The sequence below is a fragment of the Eubalaena glacialis genome, chromosome X, assembly GCF_028564815.1.
Source record: "Eubalaena glacialis isolate mEubGla1 chromosome X, mEubGla1.1.hap2.+ XY, whole genome shotgun sequence".
NCBI classification, from domain to species: domain Eukaryota; kingdom Metazoa; phylum Chordata; class Mammalia; order Artiodactyla; family Balaenidae; genus Eubalaena; species Eubalaena glacialis.
In genome coordinates, this window is record NC_083736.1 from 27,997,269 (window position 1) to 28,019,462 (window position 22,194).

Consider the following 22,194-nt stretch of genomic DNA (forward strand, 5'->3'; position numbering starts at 1 on the left):
GTGCTTCAGTCACAAGGTGATTCCCAAGGAGTTGTTCTAGTCATATTGTTCCACGTTGTAATTATGACTCAAAAATATTTGCTTACCTTCTCAGGAAAGAATACAGCAGATAAGAACTGTCATAAGGAAGCTTATAGAGTGAAAGGTATTAAAATAATTTCCTGACCATTATTCATTAACTTGTCATATCTCATTCAACATTCACAAGATCAATAACCTTGCTAAGCTTTCTTTTCCCTTTTTCTATGCCAGCTATATTGGCTTTCTCCCATAAGGGACACAAGATTTCTTTATTCGTGTTCTTTCATCCAAGGGAAATGCCTCCTCCCTGTGAAAATTTCCCATATCTGCTTCTTGAAATTGTGCTCTACCTCCAGATTTTACTCCAAATTTTACCTCCAAATTGTACTCTACCTCCAAATTGTACTCAACTGCCATCTCTTGGTAGAAGTCTTCCTCAAACCCTTAGTCAGAATTTCTCCCCCTTCCTATAGCATTCTTTTTTATCTGTTAATAGCTCTTAGCACCTACTTCGTGTTATTGTATATCTGCTGTACTTGAAAGCAGGAACCTCCTTTTTAAGACTTGTTCATCTTTGTATTCCTTAAAATATCTTGGTCAACATGACAAATGAACACCTGTTTTATCTACAGGGAGCACTTTATACATATTTGTTGAATAGATTTTTATAGGTCAACTGAATTTTAAATCCGGTTTTCTTTTTTATCTTGTCAAAAAATGTTAAAACTCTCTGACTTAGGTATGTTTGATTACTTAATTTCTTTTTTTTTCTTTTTTTTTTTTAAATGGTTTGTTAGTTTCTGCTTTATAACAAAGTGGATCAGTTATACATATACATATGTTCCCATATCTCTTCCCTCTTGCATCTCCCTCCCTCCCACCCTCCCTATCCCACCCCTCTAGGTGATCACAAAGCACCGAGCTGATCTCCTTGTGCTATGCGGCTGCTTCCCGGTAGCTATCTATTTTACGTTTGGACCTGCAATTTTAGAACATGTTCGTTTCTTCCTCTAGTTGTCAAAGACTTAAATCTTGGGACCCTATGCATATGTTTTGTACCAAAGGAAAATTTCCAACTTGTCTGATAGGAAAGTGAACTGGGCTTGGCATGTGTTTACCCAGATTGCAGAGTAGGAACTTCTTGGAAAGAGAATTAGTGTAACAGGTTTAAAGGAGGAGCCATTTCTTCATAAGACAAAAGCTTCAGCTTGAACAGTCAACTTCCTTCTTTAATTTGGTAACTTTATTTTTTCCCCATTAAGTTGACTGTTAAAAAAACCCCCAAAAACAAAGGCTTAGAATGTGTTGTGACTTGAAATGTGTCAGGCACTGCACTGAGGACTTTTCCAGCGTTATCTCATTTAATCCTCATAACAAATATGATGTAGGTAGTATTGTTAAGCTCCTTTACCCAGATGATTAGACCGCGCTGAAGAGTGCGCCCAAGGTTACAGAGTAACGTGGAACTGGGATTCAAGTCCAGGTCTGTTACAGTCAGAAGCCTATCCTCCTAACACCTCCTGCCTTAGGCTCCCGAGCTACCTGAGTACAGTCAAACCTCGGTATCTAGGAGACTGGTTCCAGGACCCCCGTGGATACTAAAATCCTAGGATGCTCATGTCCCTTATATAATAAAATGGTGCATTATTTGCATAAAACCTATGCACATCCTTCCATATACTTCAAATCATCTCTAGATTATTTAAACCTAACACAATGTAAATACTATGTAAGTAGTTGTAAATACAACGTAGATGCTATGTAAATAGTTGCTAGGCCCCGGGCAAATTCAAGTTTGGCTTTTTGGAACTTTCTGGAATTTTTTAAAAAATATTTTTGATCTGCGGCTGGTCGAATCTACAGAAACGGAACCGTGGATATGGAGGGCTGACTGCACTGTGAAGGGAAGATGGGAGGCTCGGGAAGGCCATTTACCAGTTCTGATTATGGTCACAGATGAATCTTCACCAAGAAAAACGTACTTACACACAGGTTTCACAATATGTAAAAAATTGTTGCCTTTGAAAAAGTACTGCTGGTTTGGATCATCTTGTGACTCAGATTAAGCGGGGCCTGGGCAGGGCTTAGGTGTAGTCACCATGGCTAATGGTTGCGTAACCATTTTGTTCCAATAGCCAGCATCTATGAAGAATGACTTGAATTGTAGCTCCGTGCTTATTTTGGCAGGAAACATTGCCTTGACCCCGGTTGTCTCATCATACTTAGAGATCTCAAGGTTAAGGGATAGATTTCCGCTTTCTTTCTTTCATTTATGTATCCAGCACATAAGTATTAGGCACCCATTAAGGGCCAGGAACTAATGAACAGTAAATTTGGTAAAACTAATTTGGCTCATAGCTCAAATGAGGCCCCTGTTATAATAAATGTAACTGTGATTCTTTTGTGTTCCCCGCCCCCACTAAGTTGGTTAGTTTTCTTGCCCATCACATTACAGACATGGCAAGAACATGTTCTCATCAGAGAGCTGCCATACTCTCTTGTCCTCTTGTCTCATAAGCATAAATGTTCAGAGCCTTCAGTTTTGAGTTCCTTGAGGGGCAGAATGTGGTGTCTTTTTTCCCCCTCTCCAAAGCCTAATACAGCATCTGGCGTCTGGTCGGTGCTCATTACATGAATAGACATCAGCAGAGAGAGGCCTCCAGGGCTTGATGTGTTGACTACAACTCTTGGACTGAAAGACTAGAAAGGGAGAACTTGCGGGGTCTTGGAAAAAGTTGGATTTGGCAACTATAGCTATGTTAGATGTATGAATATGCTATTTAATATAATTTCCTTTTTTAGGAAAAATATAATGCCATTTGCTGTGTTTACTTCTGTGGCTTGTTGGAAGATGCCATTATGCCTTCTGTGGTCAAGTTTGCAATGTAACATGTTTGTAGCTAGTATTTTTATTTTAGGTCCTGCAAATTTACATAGTGTTTTAGAGACGGAGTTTATATTCCTGAAAAATGTCTTACTTATCACACAGTAAAGTTGAGTATGGCATGAGTAGGCTAGTGGGGAAACCACGTGGGGAGGGAAGTGAATGCATGTTTATGATGGGATGGCTGAGTTAGTCATAGGGTTAGTGAGGCAAGCGTGAAAGACAGTTACTTAGTAAGGACTGCATTTCGTCTTCGTCTCTCCACTACTCCCCTTCTGCTGAGACAGAAGGCATGTGTTGTTTCAGAAAGTCCTTTTAAAACAATTTTTATAGAAGTAATTTTCTTTGTTTCTTCAGCTTTTTAACTGTCCCCCTCCTCCAAATCTGCAATTGACCATGATTTAGGCACAATGGTAAATATAGAGCTAATGACTTCTAATTCTAATTCTCCTCTTATAATAGAAGTAGTAATAGTAGCAGTAGTAGTAATAATAATAATAATAAGTAGCAGTAGTAGTAGTAGCAGCAGTAGTGGTAACATCTTTTGGGTTTATGCTATGCGCCTGCACTGTGATGAATTCCTTTCCTATGTGAAGTTGTTTCTTCAGTTTTTAATTGCCCTCCCCCACCAAAAACAAAATCTGGAACTGAGACAGGATTTGGGCTTAGAGATGAATACAGAACTGGTGATTTTTTAAAAAATTTTATTTATTTTATTTATTTTATTTTTGGCTCTGTTGGGTCTTCATTGCTGCGCGGGCTTTCTCTAGTTGCGGCGAGCAGGGGCTACTCTTCGTTGCGGTGCACGGGCTTCTCATTGCGGTGCCTTCTCTTGTTGCGGAGCACGGGCTCTAGGTGTGCGGGCTTCAGTAATTGTGGCACGCGGCCTCAGTAGTTGTGGCTCGTGGGCTCTAGAGCGCAGGCTCAGTAGTTGTGACGCACGGGCTTAGTTGCTCCGCGGCCTGTGGGATCTTCCCGGACCAGGGCTCGAACCCCTGTCCCCTGCATTGGCAGGTGGATTCTTAACCACTGCGCCGCCAGGGAAGCCCACTGGTGATTTTTTGAATCCTAACTCTTATCACCTATCTGCTGTGCTGGTGGTAGTAGTAATGATAGGAACAGTAATAAAAATAGTACCAGTTGTAGCCACAACAGTAATGGTAACATCTTTTGGATACATGCTATGTGCCTGCCCTCTACGAAATACTTTTCATACATTATTTTTTTTGATTATATTCTATATATTTTCGATGTTTTAAATGAAAAAATTTAAAACACACTGAAAAGTATAAAGACAAACGTAATGAATGGCTGTGAATCCATCACCCAGATTTAACAATTATTCATACTTGTCATATTTTCTTAATGTAGTTTTTTGGTGAATTTAAACCTGGAGTCAGCTATTTTTTCCAAATATTTCTCCAAGTTTTCCTTTAGTGATTAACCATATTTAGAGATGAAACTCTGAGTTCTAGTGTTGGTCATTGTCACAGAGATGTCACTGTTTCTAGGCTCTTTCAGGGGACAGATTTTAAAAGCCTGAGTTCATATTGATATTTCCAATTCTAATTAACTTTACAGTTCACTTAACTTCTTTCATTTTATATTTATTTCCTCTTGCACTGAAAAATCTTGGTTCCTGACAATATTAGCATACATTATTTTATTTAATCCTTTTAGAGATGGAAAAGTCCAGGCTTAGAGAAGTTAAAGTCAAACAGCTGACATGGGCAGGGCTGGGCTTGACCCCCAGCCCCAGCTCTCCCAGGCCCATGCTCTTTGCCTCCATGTTACACCAAGCATAACGTTCTCAACTGCCTTTTCCGGCCCACATGGAATTCTAAGACTGGATCTCTTTTTTTTTTATTTGGCATATAGTTGACATATAACGTGGTATAACTTTAAGGTGTCCACCATGTTGTTTGATACATTTGTATATTGCAATACGGTTACCACCGTAGCATTATCCACGTAGCTCTACCATGTCATATAATTATCATTTATTTTTTGTGGTGGAAATAATTAAGATCTACTCCCTTAGCAACTTTGAAGTTTATGATACATTACCATTGACTATAATCACTCTGCTGTGCATTAGCTCTCCAGGACTTATTTATCTACTAGTTCCAAGTTTGTACCCTTAATGGATCTCTTTCTTTAAGCTTATGTCCTAAAACATAAGCAATTGACTACTGGGTGTCTCCACTTCTGTGCAGAGTTACACGTTATCTAAAATGAAATTTGCAATCTCCTTACCCCCTTCTGTACCCTAACTACTTCTCCTTACCCTACCTTTGTCTTGTAAACACTGCCTACTCTAACTTGTAACCTGTAACCTGTCATCCTTGAGTATTCCTCCTTTTTCGTCACTCCTCCCTATCCAAGCCCTTGACGCATCTATTTGCTTACACCTCCTAAACTGAATCTCTCTCAGCAATGCACTTCATTCAGTCCCCACTGCTGCTGGCCTCCAAGTGGAGCCCTCCAGATGTCTTACCTGGATCACTGCAGACACATCTGCAGCTGCTCTCCCTGCCTCAGCCTAGCTTCCCCACCGTTCGCAGTCCCACTCGGACTCCCTTGTATTCACCCTTAAGTCTTAGCCTGGAAGTTACCTCTTCTGAGACCCCTTCTCTGACCCCACCAGTCTGGGTTGGATGTCCTACCTCCTCGTTGTAGCATAGGCAGCCCTGTGTTAGAAAACTCCTTTGTATTCACTGCCACTTAATGAATGAAAAAGTCCTAATTAGTATCGGTCTGATTTTGTACTGGAAAAGCTCTGCATTGGTATTTAGAAAACCTAGAGTTTAGCCCTGTTTTGTCAGTATTATCCGATCTCTTGGAGCTCCCTTCGCAAATAAGAGAGCATTCCATTAGGGCCATGGGTTTCAGTGTGTGTTGTCACTTTGTTTTTTGCTTTGGAACTCCATTGTTAAGCTCTCTTCTGGAAGCTGAAGTCAATAAAATGTGAAATCTAAGGGAGGGCGTGGTCCAGAGGCTCAGCACGAGCTCCCTGTCCTTCCCTCTCAGCTTCTGAAGGTTCCTAGAGATGCGGGCAGCACACTTTGAAAACACTGGCCCAGAGGAACTCTAGGATCTCTTCTAGATCCCATAGACTCTTGTGTCTTAAAGTATTTCTTTAAATTAATTTTCTTAAAGAGAGTTTTCTGTTCTGTGCCGTTGTGCGTCTGAAGTTTTAACTAATTTTTAAAAAAATTTATTTATTTATATTTATTTTTGGCTGCGTTGGGTCTTCGTTTCTGTGCGAGGGGTCTCTCTAGTTGTGGCGAGCGGGGGCCACTCTTCATCGCGGTGTGCGGGCCTCTCACTATCGCAGCCTCTCCCGTTGCGGAGCACAGGCTCCAGACGCGCAGGCTCAGCAGTTGTGGCTCACGGGCCCAGTTGCTCCGCGGCATGTGGGATCTTCCCAGACCAGGGCTCGAACCCGTGTCCCCTGCATTGGCAGGCAGATTCTCAACCACTGCGCCACCAGGGAAGCCCTTAACTAATTTTTAAATTAGGTGAATTTCAAACTTGAAAAGGGAGAAAAAGATGAGGAGCATCTCTAATTCTGGGATGTTTCTCCCTTGCCATCTAATGATTTTTAGACAAATGACCGTGCTAGACCTTTTTTTTTTTTTTTTTTTAATGTAGAAACTTTTTTTTTTAATAGTAATCTTTTATTTATTTATTTATTTATTTTTATATTTATTATTTTTGGCTGCGTTGGGTCTTCGTTTCTGTGCGAGGGCTTTCTCCAATTGCGGTGAGCGGGGGCCACTCTTCATCGAGGTGCGCGGGCCTCTCACTGTCGCAGCTTCTCTTGTTGCGGAGCACAGGCTCCAGACGCGCAGGCTCAGTAGTTGTGGCTCACGGGCCTAGTTGCTCCGCGGCATGTGGGATCTTCCCAGACCAGGGCTCGAACCCGTGTCCCCTGCATTGGCAGGCAGACTCTCAACCACTGCGCCACCAGGGAAGCCCCCGTGCTAGACCTTTTATAAAGCAAACTGTATAGCCACTGCCATCTTTCATAGACAAGGGCTTTTGAAATCTACTTGAAAAGAACAGACTAGCACTCTCGCTACTCGGCAATGTGTTCTCATATGGAGTGTCTCTCATACTCTCCAGCCATAGAGTCTTATGGAAACATCATTAGCCTGCTTTGTATACTTGTCCATCTGCAGACAAATGGATAATCAGGAGGCTTCATTACAGTTCCTCACATGAACCTAGATATATGAGAAAAGCAGTACTCCACAACTTCACTGTCCAATATGACAGCCACTAGCTGCAGGTGGCTATTGATCACTTTAAATGTGGTTAGTCTGAATTGAGGTGGACCATAAGTATAAAATCTATACCAGATCTCAAAGACTTAGTACTAAAAGAGTGAAAGATCTAATTAATTTTATATTGATCACCTGTTGAAATAATTTTAGATATATTGGTTTAAATAAAGTGTTATTAAAATTAATTTCACCTGTTTTTTTGTGGGTTTTTTTGGCTTCATTGGGTCTTCGTTGCTGCGCGCGGGCTTCCTCTAGTTGCAGCAAGCGGGGGCTACTCTTCGTTGCGGTGCACGGGCTTCTCATTGCGGTGGCTTCTCTTGTTGTGGAGCACGGGCTCTAGGCGCGTGAGCTTCAGTAGTTGTGGCTCATGGGCTCTAGGTGCACAGGCTTCAGTAGCTGCGGCACGCAGGCTCAGTGGTGGCTTGCGGGCTCGGTGGCTGGCGGGCTCTAGAGCATAGGCTCAGTAGTTGTGGCGCACTGGCTTAGTTGCTCCATGGCATGTGGGATCTTCCCGGACCAGGGATCGAACCCGTGTCTCCTGCATTGGCAGGTGGATTCTTAACCACTGCACCACCAGGGAAGTCCCCATTTCCCAGTTTATTTAATAATTTTTTCCTAATAAGTACCTGATAGACCACAGTTTTTTAGATATTCAACAAATATTTATTGATTATCAAACCCTATGCCAGGCACTATTCTAGGCCCTAGAGATGCTTCAGCAAATAAAATGGGACAATTGGAGTGGACATCCTAGAGACCTACCCAATGCTAAGTTGTAAATTACTGGGCTATTACATGGGTGTCAGCCAAGTGCCTTTTATTTATGATGTATCAAGTTAACCTTTGCCCTGCAAGATATTTTATCTCCTCAAAGGACTTGAGAATTTGCCTTCTTGCTTTCATTATGTTTATTACTTCCTCCCCCAAAAATGATGTGTGTGGTGGGGAGGGAGGGGAGCAGCAACCCGACCCACTGTGTGTTTTCCCTTATTACTTTCTTTCTTAGTCTGCATTCAGCAAGTAATTTTCTCCCACAGGAAACCTAGGCCTGGAAACACTTTCTTAATTGGATGTGACTTTACTGCTGCAATTATAGTGATTTTGGAAGTTAGTTTTAATTAAAATATGAATCCTTACTCTGAAAGACTAAGTAATTTGATACTTAAATATAGGTACACCCAGGTGAGAAATAAATATATCTGAAAAAAAGGTTGCTAAGTTTTTAAGAAGTGTTGTTTTAGTGGTTTTAAATTTGTGGAGGCTTGTACTGCACTTCTTCTTTGGTAGCTTTCATTCATTGGTTTTAATGTTTTATCATCAAGGGTCAGCAATTCATGACAAGCATGTCACAGAGAGCACTCAGCTTGATGCCACGGTACTCTTCTCCCCCTGCTGATATGGCTCTACTTACCTCTCCTAAGAGCTAGACGCATTGTTACACTTCCCTTCAAAGGAATTTACACAGTATACTTTCCTGCCTGGGCATCTATGACTCCTGTCTCCACATCCAAGGTGGATGCAGAATGGAACCTTATACTATCACTATCAGCATTTGGCCAGGTCTCTTTTATTTTTGGTTTTCCTATTCTCTAAAAGAAATCCATACTATTAATTGGTTGATGTATTAAATTTCCTACACCTGGAACCATTTGTTTTAAAGAATGAGGAATTGCCTCTTTAGCTTTATCTTTAATAGATTTTCATTTATCTAAAGAGAAGTTATTATTTCTGAAGCTACATTATAACTTACATGATTCTATCTGAAGAGAAAGTAGAACATCTTGTAAGGCATTTCATCTGAAATGATTTTTCTATCAGTGAATAAGAACTTCAGTTGCTGAATAACTTTTAAACATCTTTGCTCTCTACCTGCATTTTTACCCTGATATTGCAATATATTTTTCAGGTTTTCAATTCAAAAACAGCCGAACTACTTAGTCATCATCAAGTGGAAATAAAACAAGAGTTTCCAAGAGAAGGGTATGTTTCCCAATTTAATATGTAAAGGTACATCATGTTTATTAGTCCATCTCACCCCACCTGCCCTGTGCTTGTGTAAAGTAAACTTAACCAAACACCCTCCTGAGAAGACGTGAGGGATAGGTATTAGTCAAAAAAAGAAGCAGTAACTTGGTAGCTCAGCAAAAACATGTGGATGATTGATGGCTTAGGAATTCAGTGACAAAAGGAAGCGATAATAAAGTAATAAAGCAAAGGAGTATTAGATATCAGAAATTCCACGTTGATTTTGAAATCATTTAGTTCTGTGTCTCCATCATTGCCAAACTGCTGCTTTGCTGATTTGCATGTAAGGGTTTTTTCCTTAAATAAAGATATGTTTTTAAAAAAACATTCATATATCTTATCTAATACTAAAATCATCCTTTTGGGGAATAATGTTCATATATAGTAATTGTGATATTACTACTTATATATATGTATTATATAGTACATATACATATATTATACAGTATTTTATTTAAAATTTGATATTTATAATACAACCACTTTGAAAAACTGTGTGGCAGTTTCTTATAAAATTAGTCATACATCTGCAACATTCCACTCTTAGGAATTTATCCAAGAGAAATGAAAGCATATAGAAAGACTTATCTACATGAATGTTTATAGTAGCTTTGTTCATACTAGCCCAAACTGGAAACCCCTCAAATGTCTGCCATCAGTAGAACGATAGCAATGAAATACTGTTTGACAGTTTTTCAAAAGTGACCTGATACATGCGATGACATGGTTGAATCTCTTTGATATCCTGGAGAGTGAAAAAAGCTGGCCACAAAAGAATACATCCTGCATGGCTCTATCTGAAATTCAAGAAGAGGCTAAACTAATTAGGATGATGGAAATCCGGAAAGTGGTTGCCTGTGGAGTGTGGGATTGACTTGAAAGAGGCATGAAAGAACTTTTCTGGAGCAATGGAAATATTCTATATCTTGACTGGGGTGTTGGTTAGATTGGTATATACATTTGTTAAAACTCAACAAATTGTGTGCTTTCAGTCTGTTCATTTCATCCTAAAATTTACTTCAATTTAAGAAAGAGAGGGAAAACAGTGTCTTACCAAATTTTCCACTAAAAATTTTCTCCTAGGTTTTAGAGAATTCCTTTGTTTAATAATAAAAGCTATTGATATGTTAGCAGCATTAGAATGACCGTCCACAGGCCTGATCCCAGCGCAATTTAGAGAGAGAACAGCTAGACTTGGAGGGACAAAAATTAGAAATATGTGGAAGGAGATTGGGTTTTGGAAAAAGAGAATTTAGAGACAGAACTCAAAGCTCAGGAAAGCCAGGCAGGCCTGAGGAAGGCAGAGAAGAAAGGCATTTGGAATCCCCTTGCTACTTCCAGATTCTACCGTAGGATTCTTTTAACTTGTGTCATTTCTACTTTTGCGTAGAAAAAGTATGCCATTTGTTTCTCCCAGGTATTCTTCCTTTTCATTTATTGTGAGCCATTCATCCTTCTGAGGTCCTTGTACCTTAACCACAATTGCACTGGGATTGGGTCTGAAAACTGGGACCAATCACTTGTCTACATGAAATAGTTATTGGAAGGAATGTAAATTTTTTCCCTAAATTCTAACAAAACATTTTAGGAAACAAAATGGCAAAAGAGATTAGTATACTTATTTGACTTTTTAGAATTTGTTTTGCTTCATAAATAAATAAATACACAAATATATAAGTAAGTAAATGAGGAAATCAATGTATCAAAAGAATAATATCTATATCTAGTCTGTTTAAAAATGACTAATGACTAGTGAAACATAAAGATAGTACATCAGAATTCATCACACCCACAGAATATAAAGAATTGGGGAACCAGTTTCTTATTGGATTTGAAAAATAATTTAAAAATAGGTAGAATATTTGCTATTTGTGGCCTGGTATTACTTACCTCCTTTCAAATGATTAATTACTGTATGAAGAATAATAAAAAATGTAAAGTAAATAGGCTCTTCTTTAAATCATTTCTTTAGAATATTGGGTATGCTTTGCTTATCTGATTTTCTTCGATTTATGCAGTCACTCTCTCATAAGTGAACATCTCTAGAGAAATAAATTATATCTGTCTTGCTCTCTTGTGGACTAACCAAATACATTCTTTTGTTTGAAGATGGGTGGAGCAGGACCCTAAGGAAATTCTGCATTCTGTCTATGAGTGTATAGAGAAAACGTGTGAGAAACTTGGCCAGCTCAATATTGATATTTCCAACATAAAAGGTATTTTTACTATTTTACTCTATATATGATTATCTCAATTAAATTCATTCATTCAGCACATACTTGAGTGCCCACGCAATGGCAAGCGTTTCTTTGAGAACTGAGGATACAACAATAAACAGGAAGATTAGGTCCCTGTTCTCATGAAGCTTTTATTTTGGTGGGGGTGAGACCAACAATAAGAGCAGATAAGTACCAGCTAATTTCAGATGCAGATAAGTTCCATACAGAAAGTAAAACCCAGTGATATGCTACAGTGTGCATAGAGAGGCTTCCTTTAGATTGGAAGGCCAGAGAAGTCCTCTCTGAGGAGGTGACACTTTTGCTGCGCTGTCAAAGGCCAAAAGGGGCCAGCCATGCAAATATCTGGGGGGAAAATGTTTGAGGAAAGGAAAGCAGCACATGCAAAGGGACTGAGGTGGGAATAATTTTGGCCCATTCCTGGATCAGAAAGAAGGCCAGCATGTCAAAAATACAGTGGAAGAAGGGTGACAGGTGAGGGTGGGTGGGTAAGGGGTTTCAGAAGGAACTGAAATCTGAGAAGTGGATGGGGCCTTGTCGGCCACAGTTAGGAGTTTGGATGTTATTCTTAGTATCACAGGGAGCCATGAGAAGACTTTAAGCAAGGCCATAGGGGGTGACAGGATCTGACTTGCAGTTTAAAAACAACTTCCTGCCTGCTGTATGGAACAGTGTGGAGAGTGAACAGTAAAGGCATAAGTGTGGACACAAGGAGACCAGTGTGGAGGCCGCCGTGGAAGTCCTGAGAGAGAGGACGATGACTTGATTGACAGTGGTAGCAGTGGAGGTGGGGAGAAAGGGCCAGAACTTGCTGATGGATTGGATGTCAGGGTAGCAGAGAGAGTAGTGGGGTGGGGGGAAGAGATGGGTCACAGATGAGGCTTGGGGTTTTTGCTGGAGCTCCTGGATGGACAGGGATGCCCTTTACTGGGGAGAGAAAGACTAGAATAAGGAACAGCTTGGGGAGGGGGGAGGTTGTTAGAAATCAAAGCACTTCACTTTTGAAATCTCCCTTAAATAATTGTCTGAGAGTGTTAGGTTATTACAAGTATCTCCCTTTAATTCCTAGTAGTTTTAATAGAATATCTACCTGAATTTGGCTTTGCATCATTCATAAGGGAGAAAAAAAGTAACCCAGTCATCTAAAATTGATATGCTACTAGTGTAAAGGGTGGAAGCATAATGCGGTAATTGCCATCTCCTTAGAGTTTAAATTTTTCAAGTTCATCATTCAAGGGCTACTTTTTTTTTCTTTCTTAGGTAATTTGACTCTAGATAGGGGGAACCATCAGTTGGTGGTGGTGGTGGTTCCTTAACTCATGTCATCTTGGCTCTGAAACTTACCAGCACTCCTGAGTTGAAACATTGATTTTTTTTCAGACTTTCCCTTATTTGTATAAATAAGACTCACTTAAAAAAAGGCTAAGTATAATCAAAACCAGTCATTCAGCAAACTCAGAGTGCCTACGATGTGCTAGGTGTGCTAGGGAAACAGTGGAGCACAAATAGGGTCGTGCCGCTGTCCAATGGGGGAAACATGTTAATCCAATCACAGATTAATGGAAAACTGTAACAGTGATATTTCTGTTACTGCAGATTTTTAAAAGAAATACCCATGTACGATTTGATATTTTGTTAACAGTTTTTTAATATCCTACCTTCATTTTATCCCTACATCTAAGTGAAGTACTTCAAACTTCTTTTAGAGTTGCATTCACCAAGTTTTAGATGAGTCCTGTGTCAAAGTGATTGTTGGTCAATTTCCTTGAACTGTCCTCACAGCTTTCATGGTCTAAACAGTGTAAACATGTAAGAGGCATTCAGTAGCATACTCTGTTGTCGAAATATCCATTACCAGTGATGTAAATAATCTAGGTGGCGGAATGCCATGTTCAGGATGTAGATTCCAGAGCCATTGGCCATGATTTTGACCTCATTCTACCTCCCTTTCAGGTAAGGTAGGCTGCGGCATGTTGGCCTTCTGGACCCACTCAGGTGGCATTCTTTTTTCTCTTGTTTTTGTGGTGTTCGTGAAGATGACACATAACTCCAGTCCAGGTCACTTGTCTTCCACTTGCACTGTCTGTAAGAATACTGAGCACACAGCTCTCTGCTCTACGCTCCTCTGTGTCTGGCCAGTGTGAAACCCATACCTGAACCAAAGTGACCCAGCACTTCCTTCTCAACAACTACCAGCCTATGGCCAAGGAAGAGAACGTTCCACAAGCCCCTCCATACCAGGCCAGTTGTGTTAAAAATTTTTTTTCCCAGATAATTTATTGAATTGGCACTGTCAAGGGCCAAGCTTTTGCTTGCCTATGTAGAGCTCTAGGTCACAGAACCCTAATGCTGTAAAGGATCTTCCATCACTTAGACCTAGCTGCAAATGAGAGAACAGGGACCCTTTGCAGGTCGTGTAGCTATTTAGTGGTGGTATAACATGAAAGCACAACTGCCCTGTCTCCTGGTCCAGTGCTCTCTTTCCTGAGCCACACTGATAATAACCTCAAAAACCACTTGAGTTTTTGGTTCCAAAGTGGCAAAGAAATGAGTTTTTTCCAGCTAAAGAGTGATTCATTTATCATCTTACCTGGTAATCATTGAGTTCATCATAGCTGGTTGTATTTCTTTGGCAAACTCCTGTTTCATTGGTTTTAGTTGTCCTCATCTGCCAAAGTTTGTTGATTTCAGGTCCCTATGAACAATGTCTCCAAAATTAAAGTTCACTTTCCAGTTTAACAGCTCACGTGAGCCCAAGACAAGTAAATAGGCTGCTTCTTTCCATCTTGGCTTAGAGAACTGGGCCGCTCTGTTTGCCTGTCACTGGACTGAAGGAAATACAAACTCTAAAGAGTTACAATACCAGATAGTCTCATTCATCCTGCCTCATGAGATACAAGCAAAATACGACATACACTGTTACAAAGTTGGGAGCATCAGGTCCTCAGCGATTAGGTTAGATAGTAGTTCTCACACCCTTAGAGGATAGGGAAGCCCGCACACCCACTGCCTCACCCTAGCCAACACATCCACCCACGTTTCCTTCGCCTCTGAGACTCGGCCTCTCAGAAAGGCACTCTTTGTCCTAAAGGGCTTCCCAGCAATGGCCACATCTCCCTTGCAAGTGGTATAACTTGCCACAAGCACACGTCTGCCAGACATGGAAGCTTTCCACCTCTTCCCAATGGCGCTTTTAGTAGTCCCAGAGCCTTCCTCTGGGGCTCATATTGTTTTGCTATGTGCGTTTATTGGGTTGTTGTTGTTGTTTTCTCCAGAAATGTGTTCCAATTAGAAATTATAATTTTATTTTTAAATAAGGGTGCATGTCATCTATAATTCTATCAAGACAACAATGATAACGTTCTGGAGTATTTCCAAAGGCTTTTTTCTAAGTATATTTTCTTAACTGTGATTATAACTTTTCACAGGCAATATTAAGCAAAATTTAACCAGATTTTGAATATAGCATTTAACTAGTTAATTGTACTAGTGACACTCAGTTTTGAGAAAAAAAAATCTCCTGAAAAAGAATATATGGATGAAGAATGGACCTACTAGATACGAGAGTAATGTGTTGGGTTTTATATTGTCCAGTGATTTTAGTATCTGTAGCTAAAAGACTTGCATGCCACATTCATTTGCTCTTATGGTAGGTGAACTAGGGTGGAGGATTATAAAGCCTAAACATGTTATTCTGAAAAAGAAGGAATTAAAATTAGGAACTATTAAGAGAAGCAAATGTGCTGGGATTAGCAGTCAGGAAAGTTTTCTTTAAGAAACATAGAAAAACATAGAGGATTTTAGGGTAAAAATGACAAGAAATTAGCACAATTAGAAGTTCAGAAGTTCAGAGGCAATGCATAAGGCCTGTGTTGGGAGAAACCGGTACTAGACTTGTTTGTGGCTGGAAGAGAATCCTGAGAAGCTGGTTCACTGGACTTTGATTGTCTGCAAGAAAAGCAATTTTGCTTGGCACGAAGGAACCAAATTAAGATAGAGGGGAAAGAAGAAGTGGTTAGAGTGAAACCTGTGACTAATGAATCAGATCGAAATAGCTCTAGATAATGTTCTGAATACCAGTTAGAATGAGCCAATAAAGAAAGGTAGCGTGAAGGGCATAGAATAGAAACTCCAGGATTGGGACTTCCCTGGTGGCGCAGTGGTTAAGAATCCGCCTGCCAATGCAGGGGACACGGGTTCGAGCCCTGGTCCAGGAAGATCCCACATGCCGCGGAGCAGCTAAGCCCATGCGCCTACAGCTACTGAGCCTGCGCTCTAGAGCCCACGAGCCACAACTACTGAGCTCACGTGCCACAGCTACTGAAGCCCGCGCGCCTAGAGCCCGTGCTCTGCAACAAGAGAAGCCACCGCAATGAGAAGCCCGCGCACCGCCACGAAGAGTAGCCCCCGCTCGCCGCAACTAGAGAAAGCCCGCGGGCAGCAGCGAAGACCCAACGCAGCGAAAAATAAATAAATAAAATAAATAAATTTATAAAAAAAAAAAAAAGAAACTCCAGGATTGCAACTAAGGAAGCAGCCAGCTAGTTAATGGGAAATTAATGCAGTGGGGAAGAATAGGAGAGTTTAGTAGACCATGAATTCATTGTGAGCCCTCATTGTAAAGTTGTCACATATCACGTTCACAATACTCCACCTTAACAACCATTGCCAAGGTCCTGCCGAGGTCTCTGGCCTCTGCTGTGCCCACAGTGCTGCTGGGGAATTCCTTTATGTGTCCCACTTAGCTCAGTCCCATTCTTTGCAACTGGTACTCCAGTCTCTGTGTAACAATGATGACAATGAATGGCAGCAATAAGTGACATTTATGGAGTGGTTACTATGTCCCAGGCACTGTTTTAATATGCATTAACTTAGGTTTTCCTTTTTGTAACCCTGGAAGATGGGAACTTTTATCATCTCCATTTTACAGAAGATAAAACTGAGACCCAGGATCATGCTGCTAGGAAGCAGAGGAGTTGGAATTTGAACCCCAGCAGTCTGGCTTCAGAGCCTGAGCTCTACTGAATAGCACCCAAGCTTCACAGTCCCTGTTTTAACAGATAACCTTGCGCCCTACTTCACAGAGAAAGTTGAGGCTCTGGGGTCTAAATTCCTCAACTTCCTGTCCCAGTACTTAATGTCTGGATCTCTTGCCCCCTTCCCTCCATCACAAGGGAAGCAGTAGCCTTCCGCCCTACTGAGGCTCCTCCCTCCACCTGTGTATTAATCCCATCCCCCTCCTGTCACTACAAGAATCAGGACCGTGTCCCATTCATTTCCAGACCCCTTTCCCCCCACATTCTCCTTTCTCTTCCTTTATTCCTACAGACCTTTTGGCCTTCTATTTTTTAAAAAACACCCCCAAATCTCTTCGTTTTACCCTATGCCTCTAGGTTTCCTGGTAGTAGAATCTCATTCATCTTTATACCTCTAGAAAAGGTGTTAAATAAAGTAAGTATATTTGCGTTGGATAAAGATTATTTAGAACAAGGGAGCTGCTGGTCCCCTTCAGCTCTCTGTTGGTCAGAACATTCCTAGTATGTCTTATTCTGGGTGTACAGCTTGAGTAATTTGGACAGATAGTTGCATGTTCCTAGGAGAGGTGGTGAAGGGACTTTAAACCATGCCCTATGGAGGTGGGGCAGTGGAAGGAAATTGAGCTGTTTAGCCTAGACAGGGGAAGAGAAGCCTGGAGGGACAGAATAGCTGCTTCAAGTGTGAAAGACTGACATGTGGAAGAAGGATTCACCTTATTCTTTGTATCTCCAAAGAATGTAGCAAAGATCTATAGGTGGAAGCGATGAGGAAACGAATTCTTTTTAAATAGCAAAGCTGTACAGTAGAGATTTGTTTGCCTGGAGAGAGGTAGTGAGTATCTTGCACTAGAAGTGCTGTCTGAATGGTCACGTAACAGGCAATTCCAGAGATTTGAGCATAAGATGGGTTGATTATATAGCCTTTAAGGTCTGTCCTAATCTTGAATTGTGGAAAAGCTCCATCCTTTAGCCCAGTGTGTGCAACTCTGCACAGTAGAATCACCTGGGGAGTATTAAGAAAAAATACCAATGCTCAGATGCTACCCCAGGTTAGTTAAATCAGAAGATTTGGGACAGGGCCTGGGCACCGGTATTTTTTAAAAGCTCTGCAGTTGATTCTAATGTACAACCAAGTCTGAGAACCTCCAATTTAGCTGAATCAAGCTGAATTGAATAAGATGGTATGGAATAGTATTTTACTTATAGTAAGTTACTGTAACTATAGCCCTTGAGTTGTATATAGGTTAGTATAATGTAATTGCCATCACATACTGTACTTATGCCTGATTCAAACTCTGTGTCTTTTGTTTGTTTGTTTGTTTTTTTGGTTGCGCTGGGTCTTAGTTGCGGCTCGCGGGCTCCTTAGTTGTGGCTTGCCAGCTCCTTAGTTGTGGCACATGGGCTCCTTAGTTGTGGCGTGCGAACTCTTAGTTGCGGCGTGCATGTGGGATCTAGTTCCCTGACCAGGGATCGAACCCAGATCCCCAGCATTGGGAGCATGGAGTCTTAGCCACTCTGCCACCAGGGGAGTCCCTCAAACTCTATGTCTTGTAACATGTTATTAAAATACATGAAGAAAACTGAATTTCTAAGTAAGCATAATATGAGTTTACCCAGCATGAAGGATTTTATCTGTGACTATTTTCTTAAAATACAGGCATGTGTGCACACACACACACGGAGGAAAATTTCTTGTGGCAGTTAGTAAATAAATGAATGAGGTTATTGTTGGTCTCCTCGGCATGATAAATTGGGTATCGTAAATTTGGGAAGTTATTGCATTCCCTGTTTATAAGGCAACCTGCGAGTCTTTCATTTGGCTATTGATCTGGGTCCATGTCATGGTGTGCTGGTAGTGAAGCAGGAAGAAGTCTGTAGAAAGAAAAAGAAGTAGTTGACATTGGTGGTTCGCTTTTCCTGGGCCAGTCAAAGAAAATCAACTCAATACCACTACAGACGTTCCAAATGTTTTTTTTCAAATTTTTATGTTTAGTTGTGCCTGTAAAAAAAAAAAAAAAGTGAGAACTATCCTCAGATTTCTGCTTGTTTTTTTAATCCTTTCTGTTTAACTTTCTCTTTAAAGCTATTGGTGTCAGTAACCAGAGGGAAACCACTGTAGTCTGGGACAAGTTAACTGGAGAGCCTCTCTACAACGCTGTGGGTAAGCTGTTGTGCATGGATGTCAAACTCAAGGCCTTTCTCCACTTGCAGGTGTTGTCATACTAAAACATCTGGCTAACAAAGCATGTAGTCATGTTCCCTATAATCTCATGGGTTGGGCTGAAGAGTCCTCTAAGAAATGAGTTGTTATATATTTACCATTTTCAGATAGTTATTCCCAATTTGAATTAACTCTTTCCTATGCTTTCCCCTTCCTGATAATTTGTATTATACAAATGAGTCAATGTTGCCAGAACTTTTTATAATCCCTGCTGTTTCTGACACCTGAAAGAGATCTCACCTCCTCCTCCCCTCAAAAATCAAGATTACAGATGTCCCCAGTCCCTTCTCTACCTTTCCATAAAGTACTTGTATACTTGTTCTTCCCATCTAGAAATTTGAATCGACTCTGCTGAGCTTATGAAAATAAAATGTCAAAAGTTTAGCTCCTTCTGCTACAAACTTGGCTATTTCAGCAGGGATTCAAAAGCTCAATCTCAAATATACCACCATTAAATATCACATCTTATTAAATGTAAATAACCATGGGTATATTTTAGCCTCACTCTTAGTAGCACATGACAGTTGAGCACTGAATGACACTGTCACTTGCTAAAAGGAAAGTTTTGTTCTAAATATACAATCGCTAAAAGGCATTATTCTGTCACAAATAGCAAAGCACAATTTTTTTGTCAATAAAGTAACAGGTTGTGGGTTGGACAGTGGAGGCAGAAGTTGTCAGAGATGGGATGGTTTATAGAGTGAGCTCTTTTTACTTTACAGTTACTTTAGTAATATATTTAGTTACTTTAGTATTGATTGGAAAAAAGTGATATTCAAGCAGAAAATATACTGACAAGGTGCCTTGTAAGAGTAGTGTGAATTCCTTTGGAAATAATCTTTATAAAAAATGAAGGTCTTTAATGTTGTTGTGTTATAAGAAAGCATTTAGTATGTCTTCTGTATCTGTGATAAAAAATTCAAGATGCAAAAAAGGTCAAAGAATTGCAACCAAAGATTCTCTTACACAGAAGTACCTCTTTTAAAGCTTTATTTTGTTCTCATTCTCATGAGCAGCCCATTTTGAATATAAGCAGGATATTACAATTTTAATGACTAGTATCTAGGAGAGTATTCTTTCACAGACCAATGTTAGCCAACTTCTTATACTAGTTAAGGTTTTACTTTTTGTTTTCCCCCTCGTGAAAGGAAGGGCCTACTCACAGGAACCAGAAAGTTCCTGTTAAACTCTAAACTTTGAATTGTAAAAATGCAGCTTCGGACTTTGAGTTGTCATTTTAAAATAATGCAACTAGGTTAGTTGAAGTTATGCATAAGTGAAGGATTTCAGTAAATATTTTACCAGAAAAACTTTTTGAGATGTGCTTATTTACTCATCCTTTTTCTTCTACAATTTTTAGTTTTCTATTTAAAAAATATCAGGCATTCAAAACAGAATGACTGAAAACCAAAAGAAACAACTGACATTAGAAGCAGACCAATAAGAAATCCTGATATTAGAGTTATCAGACTTTAAAATAACCATCATCTACATGTTCAAGGAATTCATTGAGATGAGTGATAATCTTCGCAAAGAAATGGAAATTTAAAGATCGAAATTCTAGAACTGTATTAAACTCAGTTGTTGAGTTTTACATCGTATTAGACACAGCTGAGTTAGTGAACTGGAAGGGAGATCAGAAGTAAATATCTAGACTGAAGCACAGAGAGACAAAGGTTTAGAAAATACAGAAAAGAATCTAAGAGAAATATGGGGTAAGGTAAGAAGGTCCAACATATTTGTAATTGGAGACCCAAAAGAAAAGGAAAGAGAGATAGATGATAAAAGTTTTTCAAAACTGTTGAAAGATATCACACCACAAATTCAAGAAGCACTATGATTCCCCAGGCAAGATAAATACACATAAAGCCATACACAAACATATGCTGAGACCTGAAGATAAAATGAAGGATTTTAAAGTAGCCAGAGGATATGACCTTCAAGAGACCAACACTAAAACTTTCAGCTGATTTCTCAAAGAAACAGAGTACAATGGAATGAAATCTTTAAAGTACTAGAAGACAATAACGTGAACCTAGAATTCTATATTTAGTGAAAATATCCTTAAGAAATGAAGGTGAAATATAAAGGCAAAGACAAACAGAGACTTATAGGAATCATTACAAGCAAACCCCTACTAAAAGAAAAACTAAATAATGTTTTTCTGGTAGAAGGAAAAAAATGTTCTCAGGTGGAAATTTGGCAATGCAGGAAGGAATGCAGAGGCCTAGAAAGGGTAAATATGTAGGTCAATCTAAATGAATTTTGACTGTATAAAGAAATAATGTATTGTGATATTCAAAATATATTAAAATTTTAAGTACTACATGGCAACAGTAGTACATGAAAGGAATATGGGGTAGATGAGGTTAAAGTGTCTTGTGGTCCCAGTATTGTCAAGGATGCATGTTGTAGTCTCTAGGGTAAGCAGTAAAAGAGTGAATAATGTATAAGTCACAAGCTTATAAAGGGGGAAAATGGAATGACTGTAAAAAAGAAGGTAAGAAAGCAAAGAAAAAGGAGTAGAAACAGGAAGGAAGGACAAATAGAAAGCATTTATATCCAGACATGTAAGTAATTATATTAAAAAGGACAAGATTACTCTCTTCAGTAAAATCTAGCAAAGGAGTTAATTGAGACTGCTAATGAGCTAATGGGATTAGAGCGGTAAGAATGGAGAGACAACTTTGCCAGACCTTTCAGAGGAAAGATACAGCTGGTATGTTTGGAAATTGAATAGGGCATAAAGATGAGGCAAAAAGAAAACAGGGCTGCAAGATTTTTAGCCTGAGAGAACAGAAGGAAATTAAGTAATATTTAAAGAGTACCAACGTGGGAGAAAAATGGCTTTCTTTCTTGGACAAGGTTAGTACTGGACTTGCAATCAAAGCTCATTTCTGGACAGTTAGAATTTGTAGCTCTGTTGTAAAGAGATTGTTCAAAATGTAGACTTAAAAGTTGCTAACTTAGATAGTCTCAGTTTATTACAGAAGAATTCACCATAGGAATGAAGGTAAAATTAATTGATTCAACAGAAGTTTAGGTACCTTTCTGTAGACAGGTTCTGTGATGACCCCTAGGCATATAGTGACAAACCAGGCAATCACCATGCTTGCCTTTGTGACACAGAGGCTAGGGATAGGAATTTGGAGGATAGACAAGGAAGGGGCATAGAAAAGGAGGACAGAAGAGTAATTAGCTGGGAAGAGAAGCCACTAAGTAGTGACAAGGGTAGATTCTACCTCCAGTTTTATTCCATCTAGGAAAACACTAAGGTGTCATATCTCCATGCAAGTTTTCAGTTGAGAATATCAACACAATATTAAATCTTTAGCAGCTTTATCTTAAAACAACACAAGGTGGGATTGATGGAAACAGAATCAGATTTTTACATATCTTTGTCTTTGAGCTTCTTTGTTTATATCAGAGCCTGTGGGTTTTCTACTTTTCCCCTCTCTCTCTCTCTCTCTCTCTCTCTATG

The 22,194-nt window shown here is 39.8% G+C and overlaps 1 protein-coding gene across 5 annotated transcripts in view; it reads left to right on the forward strand.

The window, feature by feature from the left end:
- GK (glycerol kinase) overlaps positions 1-22,194 on the forward strand; it is a 66,377-nt gene that overhangs the window by 2,529 nt on the left and 41,654 nt on the right. For 4 of the 5 annotated variants that reach the window (XM_061179288.1, XM_061179289.1, XM_061179290.1 and 1 more), the window contains exons 2-4: positions 9,101-9,174; positions 11,329-11,435; positions 18,576-18,653. In XM_061179288.1, coding sequence (XP_061035271.1) covers positions 9,101-9,174; positions 11,329-11,435; positions 18,576-18,653 — 259 coding nt within the window. The remainder of the gene's footprint in view (positions 1-9,100; positions 9,175-11,328; positions 11,436-18,575; positions 18,654-22,194) is intronic. The other variant, XM_061179292.1, reaches the window with a different exon arrangement.